The 17,990-nt window shown below is 41.6% G+C and overlaps 1 protein-coding gene across 7 annotated transcripts in view; it reads right to left on the bottom strand.

Moving 5' to 3' along the window:
* DDB2 (damage specific DNA binding protein 2) overlaps nucleotides 1-15,750 on the bottom strand; it is a 45,661-nt gene extending 29,911 nt beyond the window's left edge. For 2 of the 7 annotated variants that reach the window (XM_042461426.1, XM_042461394.1), the window contains exons 1-2: nucleotides 6,890-7,025; nucleotides 1,869-1,933 (exon numbers count right to left, since the gene is read on the bottom strand). Coding sequence is in view for 2 of the 7 variants with exons in the window: in XM_042461383.1 (XP_042317317.1) it covers nucleotides 1,869-1,933; nucleotides 6,196-6,241 (111 nt within the window). In the remaining 5 variants the exon portion in view is untranslated. Of the gene's footprint in view, nucleotides 1-1,868; nucleotides 1,934-3,991; nucleotides 4,074-6,195; nucleotides 6,266-6,889; nucleotides 7,026-9,754; nucleotides 9,977-13,720; nucleotides 13,845-15,688 lie in introns of those variants that run through there. The other 5 variants (XM_042461403.1, XM_042461419.1, XM_042461409.1 and 2 more) reach the window with 5 other exon arrangements.
* Nucleotides 15,751-17,990: the final 2,240 nt, after the last annotated feature.

Genomic DNA, 17,990 nt, shown 5'->3' with positions numbered 1-17,990 from the left:
TATTTATTGACTTTGAAATCGCCTTCAACAGTGTTAGCTGGCCCTTCATGATTGAAATACTGAAAAAAGTACAAGTGGGTGACAACTTTCTCAAGTGGATTCAGACTATTTATAGTCTTCAAAAAGCTAGAATTATAGTTAATGAAGAATTGTCAGATTCAGTTCCAATCCAGAAGGGGACTAGGCAAGGATGTCCCATTTCCCCCTTGTTATTTAATATGATTTAGGATGTATTTTAGTGAAACTCAAGAGAGAATAAATGGTCCAAAGTGTTAAAATAAAAGAGCAAGAACACAAAGTCAGAGCCTTTGATGACGATGTTCTCTTAACAATTTCTAACCCTTTAGACAGTATACAACCTTTATTTGAAGAGTTGGAGAAATATGCTGAAGCATCGGGCCTTAAAGTGAATAAGAACAAATAAGCTATTTTGACTATGAATTTATCTAAAGAAGATATTCAAAAAGTAGAAGGCCTAACTCAAATGAAGGTCAAGAAACAGGTGAAATATCTGGGTATAAATTTTATAACAAAAAATATAGAACTTTGTAAAAATAACTATGACAAAATATGGTCTGAGATCAACAAGGATTTAGTAAAATGGAATAATCTGAACCTTTCCCTAATCAGGTAGGATAGCCACTATCAAGATGAATATCTTACTCAAGCTTATTTATCTTTTCCAGAATATTCCGATATTGACCAATCTTAAAATATTCAAAACTTGGCATGGTGACCTATCAAAATTCCTTTGACAAGGAAGAAAGCCAAGAATAAAAATGAAGGATTTATTTGACAAGAAACTAAGGGATGGTTGGGGGTTACTCAATCTGAGGATATATTATGACGCACCTTGTTTTGACTGGCTTTGGGTCTGGTTCAGATTAAAAGATCACAATCTGTTAAACATTGAGGGATATGGGTTTCGTTATGGATGGCATGCTTAACTTTTTTATGGTAAGCACCAAGTTAATAAGGATTTTCTTAACCATTATGTTAGGAATTCAATTTTTAGAATTTGGCTAAAATATAAAAATCCCACTGCCCAGCTATCCCACTTTGGGCTTCACCTAACGAAAGTCTCGTTTAGAGATAATAAATTACCAAATGGATCTTGGCTTTCTTACAAAGATTTGGTCATAGAGGAAGGAAACTCAGCTAAAGTTAGATTTGTCACTCAACAAGAATTGGAGAGCAAAGGTGGTTATAAAACGTGGGTTTTTTATAGACAACTCCAAGGATGGTTCAATACCGACAGCAAAAATCCAGGCATTGGTAACGGGAATCAAGAATTTGAGAAACTTTTACAATCTGAGAGAACCCACAGAATTTGTAAGTTGTATGGTTTATTTTTGACCTGGGATTTGGAGCAGGAGTCTGTGAAAGAATGTATGGTCAAATGGGCACAGGACCTAGGTCAAAATAGGAAATGAATTGGGTCAAGAGAAGTAAATATACACTGAGTAGCAATATCAGGGAAAATATGCTCAAAATGCAATACAGATGGCATTTTACCCCAGCCAAGCTAGCAAAAATTTATAAGACATCAAATAAATGTTGGAAGTGCGGTGAATCTATAGGTTCGTATATTCATCTATGGTGGAATTGTAGAATTACAAAAAGATATTGGCAGGGAATCTATGATCTGATAAAAAAGATATTAAAATGTAAGTTGAACTTTGATCCTAAATACTTCCAATTAAGCATGGTCTCAGATGAAAACATGGAAAGAAAATTTGGCAAACTCTTACTTTACATGTCAGCTATGGTTAGAATTGTTTTTGCGAGAACTTGGGGGAAAAAGACTGTCCTAATATTAATGAATGGTTAGTTAAATTGATTGAATTTATTGAGATGGATAAACTTACCTGTATCTTGAACAATGGCGATTGGAATGAAAACCAAAAATGACTGGCTTCAGCTGGTAGATTATCTAAAAGAAAAAGGAGAAACACTTATACAGTCATCCCTCCATATTTGCAGCTTTGATATTTGCGGATTTGATTATTCACGGATTTCATTAATATGTTCTCTCTAGGACTGTCTAGGTCCTCCAGTGCAACTCTGTGGTCAACTTTAACTAAAAGTTGCACTGAAAGACCATTTGTAGCTACTCCAGTGCCATTCTATGGTCAGTGTATGTTGGACATTGACCACAGAGTTGCACTGGAGGACCTAGAGATTCCTAGAGAGGTGTCATCTCAGGTAAAAACAGTGTTTTTGTTATTTGCGGTTTTCCCATATTCACGGGGGTCTTGCTCCCCTAACCCTAGCGAATATAGAGGGACAACCGTAATAGACAAACAGATAAAATATTGGATTTCTTAAAATGGACACAGGAGTTATTAACCTTCACCTTCAGCAAATATTTTATTTTTTATACAGCTGATGAAAGAAAATAGAAAGGCAAATTTATTTACTGGAATTACCATTATTTAGATTAAGCAGTTTCTCGAATGTATATCCCAAATGGCTCCCTTTGTTTTAAGATGATATTTGAAGACTTCAAGATAACTGAGTAAGACTACTGTAGATCAGAACAAACTCCAGGAATTCAATCTGATTGTTCTTTGTTGTTGTATTTCTGTTTGTTGTTACCTTTGTAATGTTTAAATGTTAATTTATGTTAATTGATGTCATATATGTGTATTTTTAAACTTAATAAAATTTATTTTAAAAAAAGAAGTGATTTGACTGTGTATTTCTGCAAAGGAGGATGTTGGACTGGATGAGCCTTGAGGTCTCTTCTAAATCTATGGTTCTCTTACGTCTGTGCTACTAAACTATTCTTATTTTTATATGACTAGATAGCATCTAACATTGCATAAAGTCCAATTCTAGACACAAATACACACAAAAATTACACACATTTTTGGCAGTTATCACCCATTACACAACTGTCCACTAATAACTCTGGCCATCCAGGCGTTTTGGAGTATATTGCATTCACACATCAAAAAGTAGGCCCATCTGCTGGGAAAAGGCAGATAGCATAGCGAATGTAGTACAGGTACAGAAAAACATCTGCTTCCTGCTTTTTAACATAATACCTTCACTGATTAAAGTGATTTATATGGCCCTCAATATACAATATACAACACTGGCCCGTTCCGCACGGGCATAAAGTATGCGCTCCACACGTACTAGGGTTAGAAAGGGGCATCACTTCCTGACGCCCCTAACCCTAATACGTACCGAGTCTGTACAAAATGGCGGCGCCCGTTCCACACAGGCGCCGCCATCTTGACATAGCGGATGTGTTGCATCCACACATTGCACAGCACATATGACATCGCGAGTGTGCCATTGGCGCTTCACGAGTCATAAGCCCGCCGCAAAGAGAAGTGCCATTTTGGGGCTTTTTGCTCTGTGAGGGAGTCGCACAGTTTGGCTGCTGCGGCTCCCTCGCGGAGCAACCGGCAGCACCAGCAGACCGCCGCTTTTAGTCTGTAACGCTCCATTGATACATATATAGTGGGGCAAAAAAGTATTTAGTCAGCCAATTGTGCAAGTTCTTCCACTTAAAAAGATGAGAGAGGCCTGTAATTGACATCATAGGTAGACCTCAACTATGACAAAGTGAGAAAACAAATCCAGACAATCACACTGGCGGATTTGGAAAGAATTTATTTGCAAATTATGGTGGAAAATAAGTATTTGGTCAATATCAAAAGTTCATCTCAATACTTTGTTATATATCCTTTGTTGGCCATGACAGAGGTCAAATGTTTCCTGTAAGTCTTCACAAGGTTGGCACACACTGTTGCTAGTATGTTGGCCCATTCCTCCATGCAGATTTTTAAGTGGGAGAACTTGCTCAATTGGTGGCTGACTAAATACTTTTTTGCCCCACTGTATATAAGAAAAGAAGCCATTAGGGTTGGTGGTGTGCCTAGAAATTTGAGTTTTAATGTGGGGCCATATCCCTCCTGTTATCTTTTATAAGTACAGATTTTATAAGAGTTAATAATAATAATAATACACCATGTACCTGTTTAGCCTTTTAAGACCTTTCTAGGACAAACATACACAAAAGGATTTTTGTTGGGGGGGCAAAACACAGTGCTGCACTCCTACAAAGGAGAAATAAATGTGTATCACAAATATGGAAAGCAGCATGTTGTAATGGTTTGAGTGATGGACTACATATAGTATGACTCTAGAGAACATGAATGTGTTCAGGATGCCACTGAATTATACTTCCAATTTCAGTCGTGTGATATTATCGTCCTATGACTCTGGAGATCTGGAATTGATTCCACGCTAGGCCATGAAAACCTACTGCGTTAACTTGGGAAGCCGCAGGTGAAGGCAAACGTCCTCTTAACAAATCTTGCTAATAAAACCCCATGATAAGATTATCGTAAGTCAGAAAGGAAGTGATGGTAACCAACAAGAATAGCGTGACTATGATCTCCCAAAGGAAATAACAAAACAAAAATAAGTACTGCAAAGCAGCTCCAGACTGTTGGGAAGCCCAATTTCTCCGTTCATTTAATTCTTTTCACATGTGAAAGAGTCCTTTTCCAGGACTTGTCCTCTATCTCAACCTTTTGTCCAGGAGGAAATCCAAAATGTCCTCCATTATGAGCAGGACTAAGAAGCACGTATTTACATTTCTATGAGTGTTTTTTAGTTTTTATTTGGACATGCCCTCCAGTTTTCAGGGATTTTCTACATTCTCTGGTGCCTTGTCCTCCTTTGCAGTGAGCACATCTGGTCAGCCAGTCTCCTTTTCCGGGAGTGCTTTCAGCTTTCATTTAATTTCTTCATTTAATCCTCCCATTTTTCTTGAAGTTTTAACATCAGTAATTCTGGTCCTGCTGGGTTTTGGACTCCACTTCCCAGAAGCCACAGGCATCTAGACCAATAGTCTGGGTATTCTGGGAACTGAACTCCAAAACACCTGGAAGGCCTGAATTTGGAAACCACTTTCCTCCATTTTGCGGTGCCTCTTCCTCCTTCTAGTGATTCCCAAACTCTGGCCATCCAGGCGTTTTGGAGTTCACCTCCCAGAATCTCAAGCTATTGGCCAAGATAGCTGAGGGTTCTGGGGGTTGAAGTACAAAATGAAACAAAACAAAAATCTGAAAGACCAGAGTTTGGGTATTCACTTACTGGGTGCATCTGAACTGCACAAATAATCCGCTTTGACCACGTTTTAACTGCTGTGGATCCATGCTGTGGAAATTAGGGGACTGTCTTTTTGTTGTAGCACCAGAGATTTTTGCTCAAGCTCTCACAAAACTAATATTTACTTATTTATTGCTTCAAAATGCTTCTTTCTTCTTAGGCTGCCTCTGCACTGCGTAAATAATCTGGTTTGGTCCTGCTTTAATCTCATGCTGTGGAATTTCGGGGTTTAGAATCCATTGGCTGCATCCTCATGGCAAGAAATACAGTGCGGCCATGTTATACGCGGGCGCGCTATATGCAGCTTTGAGCATATGCTCAAAGCCGTGTGGGAGCACACAGAGCACAAGGGGTGGCGCGTCCCATTCACGAGTGGGGAGCACTCCTGTGGCGTGCGCCCTGTGCGCCACTACCATGCCGCTGCAGGCACGAGCCCCATTTGTTTGAATGGGGCTTGAGCATCTGAGTATTTTCTCTTATGTGGGGGGAGGGGTCCGGAACAGATCCCCCATGTAAGAGAAGGGCGGACTGTATGACACCACTTTAACTGCCCTGGCTCAAGGCTATGGAATTCTGGGAGTTGGAGTTTGTTGTGGATGCAGCCCAGGATACCATAGCACTGGGCCAGCAGATGGATTCTACATCATGGGATCTCACAGCATGGAGTTAAAGCAGGGCCAAACTGGATTATTTATGCAATGCAGACGTAGCCTAAGAAGAAAGAGAAGCATTTTGAAGCTCTGTGTGTGTGTGTGTCTGTCTGTCTGTCTATATATATATATATATATATGTATAAAGTTTTGTGAGAGCTTGAACAAAAAGTTCTGGTGCTACAACAAAAATACAACCTCGCAACTTCATGGATCCACAGCTGTTAAAATGGGGTCAAAGCGGATTATTTGTGCAGTTCAGACTCTAAACCCCAGAATCCCCACAGCTTGGAGTTAAAGCGTGGCCAAACTGAATTATTTATGCAGTGCCAAACCAGATTATTTCTCCTGCTTGCATAATGACTGAACACGCCCCTCGCTCAGTTATTATACAACGCCATGCGGGACTCACAGTGACTGCTATGAGGGACATATACTTCCGATCCCATCATCCCCATGCCACTTTCTCTGATCTCTCCTCATTAGAAGCCCCTCAGACCACCTCTGAGGCTCCAGACGAAGGGATACAGTGAAACAAATGGCAATAATAGAGAAACCATACTTGCCTATAGGGAAACATTGGGAAGTACTTGCCTATAGGGAAACATGGGGGGAATACCTGCCCATAGGGAAACATAAAGGAATACTTGTCCATAGGAAAACATTGGGGAAAACTTGCCCATAGGGAAACACTGGAAATTACCTGTCTATAGGGAAACATAAGGGGATACTTGTCCATAGAAAAACATTAGGGAATCATTGGGGAAACATAGGGGCACATTTGCCCATGGGGAATGATTGGGGAATACTTGCCTATAGGGAAACATAGGTTAACACGGTGCCACCTATGTTTCTCTAACGGGCGAGTATGGTTTCCCTATGGGCAAGTCGTACTGTCATTTCTGTTAACACGGCGAGACAATGAAGAAGAAGAAGAAGAAGGCGTGAGGCGGAGGTCTCAAAGAGCCAGAGAGACGCCACAAGCAGCGGAGGAAGAGAGGGGATAAGATGGGGGAGGAGAAGAGCCTCCTTGTGTCCTGAGGGGGCGGCGGCGGAGGAGGAGAAGCGCCAAGCGAGAGAGAAGCCTGAGGGGAGGCCTGCCTCACCTGAACCCCGGAGGAGGGCTAAAATGGGGGGAAGGAAGGGGGCACTCTTCTTCTCTTAACGGCGCCTTGGGCTTGAAGGTGGCAAAAGGCGCGGGAAGGAAGGAGGATGAGGAGGAGCTCCAGTCAGAGTGTTTCATAAGAACTTGGCTTTAATGGGGGCAGAGGAGGAGCGAGGGCGGGGAAGAGGTCTAGGCCTGGGTGGGTAGCATCCTCATGAGAGAAAACATTCGGTTCGATACCGGTTTAACGGGCACGGCGCCGTGCTATGGGAGCCTGGGAAGTGTAGTTTATTGTGGTACCACTAGTACCATAACAAACTACACTTCCCAGGCTCCCATAGCACGGCGCCGTGCCCGTTAAACCGGTATCGAACCGAATGTTCCCCCCCGTGTGTACACCGTGTGTGATTTTAACCACTTTCGCCTCTCTTCACTCGCCTGAGGCGCGATACAAAATGGCGGCCGCTCTGAGGGGAATCCTGGGGGGAAACGGCAGCGCTCTCTCTCTCTCTCCCCACGAGTTTTTTGTTTTTGAACCACTCAAGAAGAAGAAGAAGAAGACCCTCCTCTCTCAGGTCCAAAACACACTGCAGAAATAATCCAATTTGAGGCCGCTTCAACCGCCCTATGGCTCAATGCTAAGGGAATTGTGGGAACTGTAGTTTTGTGAGACATTGAGCCTTCCCTGTCAGACTGCTCTGGTGCCACCAACAAAGCTGCAAAAATCCCTCAGTACTGAGCCAGGGCAGTTAAAGTGGCCTCAAGGTGGGATATGTCTGCAGTCTGTTTTGGCCCTCAGTTAGGAGAATCTGATTATTATTATTATCACAGAGGACATGTTGGGATGCCTCTGTCAGAGGTGCCACTACAGACTAGAAATCCCAGAAGGTAAATTAATGGCAATATACAAACAAGCCAATTGCATCTGAGGCAGCTCATGCTGCCAACTTCTTCCTTTCAATGTGAGGTCAAAGGTTTTCATGGCCAGCACCCATAGTTTTTTTGGGGGGGGGATCTTTCAGGCTATGTGGCCATGTTCTAGAAGAGTTTGTGCCTGATGTTTTTGGGCTATGTTTTTGACATTTCGCCAGCATCTGTGGTTGGCATCTTCAGAGAATGCATTCTCTTGAAGATGCCACCAGCCACAGATGCTGGCGAAACATCAGGCACAAACTGTTCCAGAACATGGCCACATAGCCCAAAAACCTCGGGAACAATCTCTTCTAGAACATGGCCACATAGCAACATCTAGAGGTCCATATGTTCCCCATTTCTGTTGCAGATGGATGTGAGATGAGTTTATGACACACCACATTATCGGACTATCCTCTTATAGTGATGCTATTCCACTTTGACTGCTCTGGCTGCCTCCTGCTGAATTCTGGGGTTTGTAGTTCAGTGAGGCCTAAGAGCTCTCTGGCTGAGAATTCTAAATGCCCCTCCCGCAACTGCAAATCCCAGAAGGCAGCAGAAGGCAGCCAGAGGAGTTAGAGCACTATAAGAGGGTAGTGCAGTAATCTAGCTAACTCTTGCAGCAGCGTTGCCACGGTACAGTAGTGAATAGAATAATAGAATCACAGAGTTAGAATAGACCTCAAGGGTCATTTAGTCCAACCCCCCTGCCATGCAGGAACTCACAATCATAGCACTTCTGACAGATGGCCATCAAGCGTGTTTAAAAACCTCCAAAGGAGGAGTCTCCACCACTCTTCAAGGGAGTGTGTTCAACTGTCAAACATTAGGAAGTTCCTCCTAATGTTTAGGTGGAATCTCTTCTACTGTAATTTGAATCCATTGCTCCAGATCCTATTCTCCGGAGCAGCAGAAAACAAGCGTGCTCCATCTTCAATATGACAGCCCCTCAAATACTTAACGAGGGCTATCATATCTCCTCTTAACCTTCTCTTCCCCAGGCTAAACATCCCCAGCTCCCTAAGTCTCTCCTTATCATAGGGCATGGTTTCCAGACCCTTCGCCATCTTTGTCACCCTCCTTTAGACATGCTCCAGCTTCTCAACATCCCTTTCAAATTGTGGTGCCCAGAACTGGACACAGTATTCCAGGTGGGACCTGACCAAAGCAGAATACAGTGCCACTATTACTTCCTTTGATCTAGACACTATATTTCTATAGTGTGCTGAAGAGTACTGAAAAGTACATTTAAAAAAATGAGGAGATAAGCTCCAGTTGCTCTAGGATGGTCAAATGTTTATTCAGTGTTTAAAAAAAAGACCAATGTGTTTCAGCCACAATTAGAAAGGCCTTCTTCAGAGAATGGAAACAAATAGAAATACACATACAATTATTGAAAAGACGGGACAACACTCAACTACAGCATTAAAAGATCCATATTATTCATATTGAAGCTGTACATACCCTTCAAAAGAAATCAAAGAGAACAGAATCTGCAGCATTTCTTTATATATAGTACATAGTAAAGGTAAAGGTAGTCCCTTGACGTGAATGTCTAGCTGTAACTGATTATAGGGGGCAGTGCTCATCTCCATTTCTAAGCTGAAGAGCCAGCGTTGTCTGAGGACTGCTCTGGTGGTCATGTGGCCAGCAGGACTGCACCAAACACTGTCACCTTCCCATCAAAGTGCTTTCAAACTGCTAGGCTGGCAGAAGCTGGGACTAGTGACAGGAGCTCACCCCATCCCCATCATGCAGCACTTGAGCCTCAAACTGCCAAACTTGCAATCTTCCGATTGTCAGAATTGGAATCTTATCCACTAGACCACTGCAGCATATTCCAAATGATTATTCAGGCCTTTTCAAGATCTATCTAGAATATGTATATATAAAGAAATGCTGTAGATTCTGTTCTTTTTCATCTCTATGGTCCTGTAATTTGGAGAGTGTTTACCATCCTAGAGCATGTGGAGCTTGTCTTCGTTGTTTTTTACACACTTAACAGGACACAACACAAACTCTTGGCCAAGTCTCTGTCTTTCGTTTTCCTTCCTGTCTTCTGGGCTCTGGATCTGGTATGCCTGCACAGCACCACCCAGAGCCTCAAGGGTGCTATGATGAGTCTTCTTGCGAGGTTTCACGCCTGCCTTTAGGAATCCGGGTTCATCTGCTTCAACTGGTAAATGCAAATGTGAGTGTGTTTATGTAAGGCACGCTGCTTACAATCATAAGTGATGGAACAGACCACAAAGACCATCCAGTTTAACCTCCTGCCATGCAGAATCTCACATTCAAAGCACCCCTGACAGATGGCCATCCAGGCTCTGTTTAAAATCCTGCAAAGAAGGAGATTTCACCACACTCCAAGGGACTGTAGTGTGTTCCACTGTCGAACAGCAATTGCTGTCCTAACGTTGAGCTGGAATCTTTTCCTGTAGTTTGAATCCATTGCTATGGGTCCTATTCTCTGGATCAGTAGAAAACAAGATTGCTCCAGCCACAGCATGATACTCCTTCAAATTCTTAAAACAGGGCTAACATATCACCTCTTAACCTTCTCCATACTCAACTCCCTAAGTCTCTCCTCATTGGGCATGGTTTCCAAACCCTTCACCGTTTTAAGTGTCCTTCTCTGGACACGCTCCAGCTTCTCAACAGCCTTTTTGAATTGTGGTTAGGTTGGATAACAGGCTCAATTAGCATGTTTGTTGTTACGTGCCTTCAAGGTGTTTTCGACTTATGAAAGTGAATCTATCATGAGGTTTTCTTGGCAATTTTCTTCACATGTGGGTTATTATTATTAAATTTTATTTATATAGCGCTGTATATATAAGGGTTGCCGTTGTCATTGCCATCTTCTGAGGCTGAGAATATGTGACTTGCCCAAGGTTATTCAGTGAGTTTCGTGGCCAAGCAAGGAATTGAACCTTGGTCTCCAGAGTTGTAGTTCAACACTCAGACCACTGCACCATTATTAATAATAATAATAATAATAATAATAATCAATCCCCACCAACGAAGTATTAAATCCCAGACATAGCTAAAGTAAAGCAAAGCATCTCTCTTTGCCTTCCTAATGGAACTTAATTTTTAAAAAATATCCTGGAGTATGTATATAGTCGAAAAGAGGAGGGGTCTGCCTGCATGAATGTCCCTCCAAAACCACCTAAACTGAGAACTGCCACATCTTAACAAAATGCAGCTTTGGGACCAACATCGTCTTAATTTTTTACCCCTCCTGTATGATTTTTAACATCTTTGCTGATGAAGAAGCCAGTGCAGCTTTTAAAGCTTGCAACATGTATATTGTGCATTTTGCTTGGCCCAATAAAGTATATCACTGTTTTGTGAATTTTGGATGTTATTGTGCATAGCTAAAGTAAGATATTTTAATGTAATGGCAAAAGAAAAAAGAAAGAAAGAAATATTTATTATTATTATTATTATTATTATTATTATTATTATTATTATTAACCTTTATTTATAAAGCACTGTAAATTTATACAGCGCTGTACATACAATCTTTTTAATTGGACAGTTCCCTGCCCTCAGGCTTACAATCTAAAAAGACACGACACAAAAGGAGAAGGGAGTGGTGTAGAGGAAGGGGATGAGGGCCAGCAGTTCTCTGTGTCACACTGTTTGGCCAAACCCCTGCTCCTGTCAGCCTCGGAAGATGGCAATTGCAATTGCCTCAGAAGAACCCTTAGCAAGAAACCCTGAGGTAGGTTAGCCTTGGGGGAGTCACACTCTCTCAGCCATATAATAATGTAAGCTCTCAGCAATATAATATGTGTGTGAGAGCTTTAGTTTGCACCAACTTGGGGGCAGCGTCTGTTGTGGTTTTATATCTTGAGAAAGAGGAAAAAATGACCCCTAACCCACAGCCCCATTGATAGATTGTTGATTTTTAAACGTCAAGCATATCGTGCACTTTTGTCATACTGACAATGTGAGTATTTAAAGGTGCTGTCTACTGTAGCCTTGCCATAACAAATATGTGCATAAGCTGTCTAATTTTCTTTTAAAAATAAAAAAACAGTCTAAAGATGTTCCCAGGAGAACCCTCTCCCTGGCTTTGGTGAGCTCTGGGAATCAGACATCAGTGCAGATAAGGCAACTTCCACAACCGAGTGCCGAGAGGGAAAAACAATGGCGCTTGGCTGGTAGGAAGAAGGCAAAGGGGTGGGCATGATCAGCCGCCTGCATATTAAATCCTCCACTGGGATCAGGAGCAAGTTCTCATTGGCAGCACCCTGATAAAATCTGGTGTTTTGGGAAAGAAACAGGGCAAAACTTGATCTTGGAAAAACTGGATTATGGGAGATTTGCACTCCCTCCTCCTGAATTTGGGTCGGGAAAAACCGGCACAAGTGTGAATGACCCCCTTTTAAACCGGTTTGCAAACCAGTTTATAATGTAGTGTGAACAACCCCATAGAAAATCTTCTTAAAAAATGATTGCACTGGAAAGGGTAAGGATGGGAAATTGTGATTAAGGAAGTGGAAGGTAAAATGGGGTATGAAGAAGTAAAAAATATAATTAATGATATTTTCCACATCTCCAAAATGATTGTTAATTCAATTGAAATGTATTTCCCCCAAATGCAGTTTGTTGGAGGGGGGAGAGGGAAGAAAAGCACATTATGAAATATGGATTGTATAATTTTCACTATGTACTGTGTTATAAAAAAAATTTTTAAAAAGGAAAGGGTAAGTGAGAAAGTCAGTGAGTATGGGTGGAGAGTAAGAAAGTAAAAGGAAGTGTTGAGCAGGTATGTGTATATGAGAAGACGTGTTAGATGGGTGTTTTAAATAATAGGTTCTGGTAGTAGATGGGAAGAAGAATGAGGAATGCGGAGTGTGAAAGTGAGTTACAATCAATGGCCTTCAAATTTTATGATTCTGCTGTCTCTCAGCCTCAGGGGAAGGCAATAGCAAATCTCCTCTGAATAAATCTTGCCAAGTAAACCCCATGATCTTAGGATCGCTATAAGTCAGAAATTACTTGAAGGCACACAACAGCACACCATCTCTATATACAAATTACATGTGTTCAGGCTTTGTACATGTCTCCCCAAAACAAACCCTGGTTGTACCTATTTAGACAAATCATTAAAATTGTGTCATTACTTACATTATGCATGTTAAAGCACACAAAAGCTATTTAGGATTCTTTGAGACATTTATATAACATTCTTAAATTATCAGAATTTTTATGTATTCCATCTATAGAAACACTGTTGAAATGAAAAGGGAATAGGAATCTTAGAAACACAAAACTATGGGCATAAAAATAATTATTTTCTTTTTCTCAGAACAATCAATAGTCTCTGTTAAGTCAGTGACATGCCAGGATGACAGTGAGAGAAAACAATCAAGTTCAAACATAGTTCTTGTAGTAAAAAAAATGCAGCAAGCATATTTTAATCTATGATTGATGCTGTACTTGATTAGTTTGGCTTTTTAATCAATTCATTATTTCAGCTCTAATTCTTTATGATTTATTTTAAATAGATAGGCCTGCAGTCAGAGCTTATGTGCGTAAATTAAAAAGAACAAACACATTGGCTGTACAGGCTGCTTAGTTACTCCACTGTCTTCAAAAGGCCATGAAAGCAGCACCCAAAGGGAATGTTTTACACAGGGATAATTAATTTTTGTCCCAGTCAGACTGCATTTTGTACTTGCTTTGTCTTTGAAAACCCAATATGCAGAAGAAATACTCTTCTGAATTTGTAGTCCAAGTCAATTCATATTTACTCAAAATTAGGTTCCACATTGTTCAGTGAGACTTGATTCCAAAGAAGTGTGCATAATGGTACTGCAGCTTTAAAACTGTCATGGACAAGAGGGAGGACAAATGTTAGTAATCTAGGGAACAGAATAAGAAAAAAGATTTCAAGATTCAGAAATGTTACCTTTTTTTTAACTGAGGAGGAGTGGTGCTGTACTTTTCATCTTATCTATTACGTTTTAAAACCTTTCAAACGGTTTTCAATTCAGTGCTATTTCCAGGGCCCTGATTCTGCAAGACCAGAGCAGAAGGGTTGAGGATACGTTGACTGGAAGTCTCTCATTCATAGGGTCGCCATAAGTAGAAATCAACTTGACAGCAGTTAACAACAAATTTTAAATATGGCATTTATTTAACTGTTTTTACTGTTATAATTTATTTTAACTTCACTTGATTTTAGTGTAGGTCAATAACATCCAAAATTGACCAAACAGTGACATCTTTACTGGTAGGGTTGCCATAAGTGAGGACCTCCAAACTGGGACAAATGTAGGACAAATGCAGGACAACATTTTAAAATGGAGGACACATTTTAAAATGGCGGACACGCAAAAAAATTGAGGCTTTTTTAGAAATGTTAATATAAATTCATGTTTCTTAGGCATGATCAAAATGGAGGACATTTTGACATTATTCATAGACAGATCACGGAAATGTACTTCCCTTTCTGGCCACCCCCCTCTCCCCATTCCAAACAGCACATTTGAGCATTGAACATGGCTTTATTTTAACATTGCCTCTTGCCTATTTCAGAGGCTTATTCCACAACCAAACCCTTTGGTCAAGGGACTTTGGTTTTTCTTCATTTTGACTTGTTTTGTCTGTATTCCTCCCCACTAAATAAAGGAGACATGAAATGGAGTTAATGGGTACAAGTTGTTAAACAAAAAAGTCTTGTGAGACTCTGTAGGCAAGAGGTGCACCATCTTAAGAACTGCATTAAGCACACTTAGGCTGCTGCCACACTGCTTTCACTCTCATCACTCCATCCTATGGAATCCTGGGATTTGTAGTTTGTTGTGGTGCCAAGGCTGGGCTTTGAAATCTCAGGCATAAGAGATGCAAAAGGCTTGGGCTGCATCTACACTGGAGAAATAATCTGGTTTGAGACCACTTTAACTGTCTTGGCTGAATGCTATGGAATTCTGGGAATGGTGGTTTGTTCCAGCACCACAGCAGAATGGCAGTTAACCCCTGGAAAGCTCTCTGACCAAGGTGAACAATGCCCTCACCCCAAAATGTAGGGCACTCAAGCAAAAAAAGTAGGACATGACCAAAAATAAAAGCTAAAAACACCCATGTAATTATAAATCCATGCTTCTTAGCCATGATCCAAATGGAGGACATTTTGAAATTTGACAGAAGAGGACATGTCCTGGAAAAGGAGGAGGATGCCTGGTCACCTTGTCTCTAATCCAAAATGCACTGCAGAAATAAAACAATGCTGGACTGAAATGCCCAGAGTCCCTCACCAAAGCTGCATCCACACTGAGGAAATAATCCAGTTTGAGAGTGACTTAACTGTCCTGGGTTAGTGCTGGGTAATGCTGGGAATTGTAGTACATTGTGGCCCCAGAGCTATCTCTGACAGGGAGTCCCATAACCCTCCAAACGTAGTTGAACTGCAGTGCCCAGAATTCCTCCCCAGGTGCATCCACACTGAGGAAATGGTCCAGTTTGAGACTGCTCAGTGCTGGGGAATCCTGGGAATTGTAGTCTATTGTGGCCTCAGAGCCATGACTGACAGAGAAGTCTCCCAAACACTAGCATTCCCAGGATTCCCTAGCACTGAGTTAAAGCAGTCTCAAAGTGGGTTATTATTCCTGCAGTGTGTGTGAGAGATATAAAAGCTAGGGACTGGATTCATTTGGAGGATCTCTGTGTCCAAAACACACTGCTTGGACTGCCAGGGCTCAGTGCTATGGAATCCTGGGAATTGTAGTTTATTGTGGCACCAGAGCTCTCTGACAGAGAAGGCCAAATGCCTCACAGACACCAGAATTCCAGAGCATTGAGCTTTGGCAGTTAAAGGGGTCTCAAAGTGCAGAGTGGGGGAGAGAGAAAAGCCAGGGAGAGTGAATGAGAAGCTCACCTCGGCTGGAGGAGGAGGAGGAGGGAGGGAGCCAAGGGTAGTGGCCAGGACCATCAGCCTCCTCTCTTCCACTGAAGACTGCTGGCAAGAGGCTCTGCCCCCGCCTCCTCTGTGGACCATTCAGCTTCCTTTTGTCAAAAGAGCTCTGGTGCCTCAAGAAACTACAATTCCCAGAATCCCATAGCACTGAGCCATGGATGTTTAAGGGGGGGTCAAACTATTTCTGCAGCCTTTTGCTACCCCAAAGCCCTTCCTATTTACAAGCAAGGCAAAATCTCTTCCTTCCAAGCCATTGAAAACCAACCCAAGGGGAGGAGGGCTGATTGCTTCTTTCCCATTGGTCAGCTTCGGGAGAAATTTGCATATTACAAGTAAAGGTGTTTAGGGCCTCAAAAACGATCCTGTGATAAAGAATTACAACAATACTGAGTGCTATACATTTAAAAGATGAGGCATTTAGACTCCCAGGGAAACAGGAACGATTGATGGCCTTTTTTCCCCCTCACTGTAACCTGGAAAGTAATGCCTTTTGCAAGACATATATACCAAGTGGGCTGGCAATAGCTCTGAGTGGCAGGTGTCCTGAAGACCTGCTCTCTAGGCTGAGTCAGGCAGGGAGGTAGGGAGGGTGGGACACAGCCATGGGGAGGGGTGGAGCTGCCTCCAGGGCCTTGCTGGGGGGGAGGTCCTGGGGGAGGGGCCAAACTGGGGTGGGACTGTGTGGCCCTGCCCCAAACTGGGAAAGTCCCGCCCCCAGGTGGGATATGGCAACCCTATTTACTGGGCCAACCAAAATGCTAATATGCATGTTACAAGCTTTCAAAGGCCCACTGGCTTCTTCATCAAGCAAAAGGTATTACAAATCATACAGGAGAAAGAAAAAAAAGTGATAGTCACAGGAGTGCATTTTGTCAAGATGTTGTGCTCAGTTCAGATGGTAGATGGAAGAGTATTCATACAGGAGGGCCCTCCACCTTCTGACCATGCGGATATTGGTTACCTTGGATCCTGTACCTGATAGAAAGGTGGAAGAGAAATTGAATAAATAAATAAATAAATAACAATATTCTAGAAAACAGGATACATACCTTACTCAGTTCATGCCCATATGTTATTTATTTATTTTATATGCTAAGTTTATACCAATATGGGACCCAAGGATGCTAGCAAAGTAGGTTAAAAGAAAATATTAAAAACCATTAAATAAACTATTCTATTGAAAACAACACTGATTTAAAACCATTTTAAAGCATATAAACATAACAATGTAGATAAAAGTACAACACTCTCCACTAAAAGATGCTTCTGCAATAACCAGTTAATAGCCAAAGGTTTGTTGAAATAATAATAATAATAATAATAATAATAATAATTTGTATTTTCCTGCCTCTCCCAGGTGGATCAAGGCGGGATTACAACCCAACAGTAACAATAAAATACAAGAATAAAACATATAATTTCAATCATTAAAACAGTTAAAACCAGTACAGTCAACATTTATAAGATAAAATGTTCTGATCCTGGATAGAAGAGTGAATGATGTCATTACAGAAGAATGGGTGGATAGGCTTGCCGGAAGAGATCTGTCTTAACTGCCCTCTTGAAACCCTCCAAGGAGGTAATAAGACGGATCTCTTCCGGGAGGTTGTTCCATAGTTTAGGAGCCACTGAGGTAAAGGTTCTTTGGGAAGTTGAGACCAGTCAGGTTGGATGTAAAATGGCCTTTGCTTAGTGGCAAAAGGTAAGTGGCAGAGCAGCCTATCTTTCCCAGGGAGGAAATTCCACAGCCCAGAGGCAGCCACCAAGAAAGTACTCTGGTGTGGCCTAACCAAACATTTTTTATTTTGTTTATTTTGCATTTTAGTTTTATTCCACCTTTCTCCCAAAGTGGGATCCAAGGCAGCTAACATATATAAAACACTACAATTAAAATTGTACAATTAAAATCATAAAAATATAAAATTACAAATACAAAATTTAAAATATAAAATGTTAAAATAATCTAAACCAACCCCCACATTCCCCAATAAAACCAGCCCTGCATGATTTTAAAAAGCTTGTAGGAACAAAAACGTCTTTGCTTGCTGATGAAAGACCACCAGGGAGAGAGCCAGCCTCGCCTCCCATGGAAGGGAGTTTCACAGGGTGGGAGTAGCCACTGAGAAGGCTCTCTCTCGTGTCCTCATCAGGCAAACCTGGGATGGTAGTGGGACTGAGAGAAAGCCTTCTCCTGAGGATCTTAGGGCTCTAGGTGGTTCATATGGGGAGATGCGGTCTCTCAAACAGTTTGGACCGAAGCTGT

Source organism: Sceloporus undulatus, chromosome 1, assembly GCF_019175285.1.
Source record: "Sceloporus undulatus isolate JIND9_A2432 ecotype Alabama chromosome 1, SceUnd_v1.1, whole genome shotgun sequence".
NCBI lineage: Eukaryota > Metazoa > Chordata > Lepidosauria > Squamata > Phrynosomatidae > Sceloporus > Sceloporus undulatus.
Note: the sequence above shows the minus strand (reverse complement) of the source record. Positions and strands in the feature narration are given on the sequence as shown.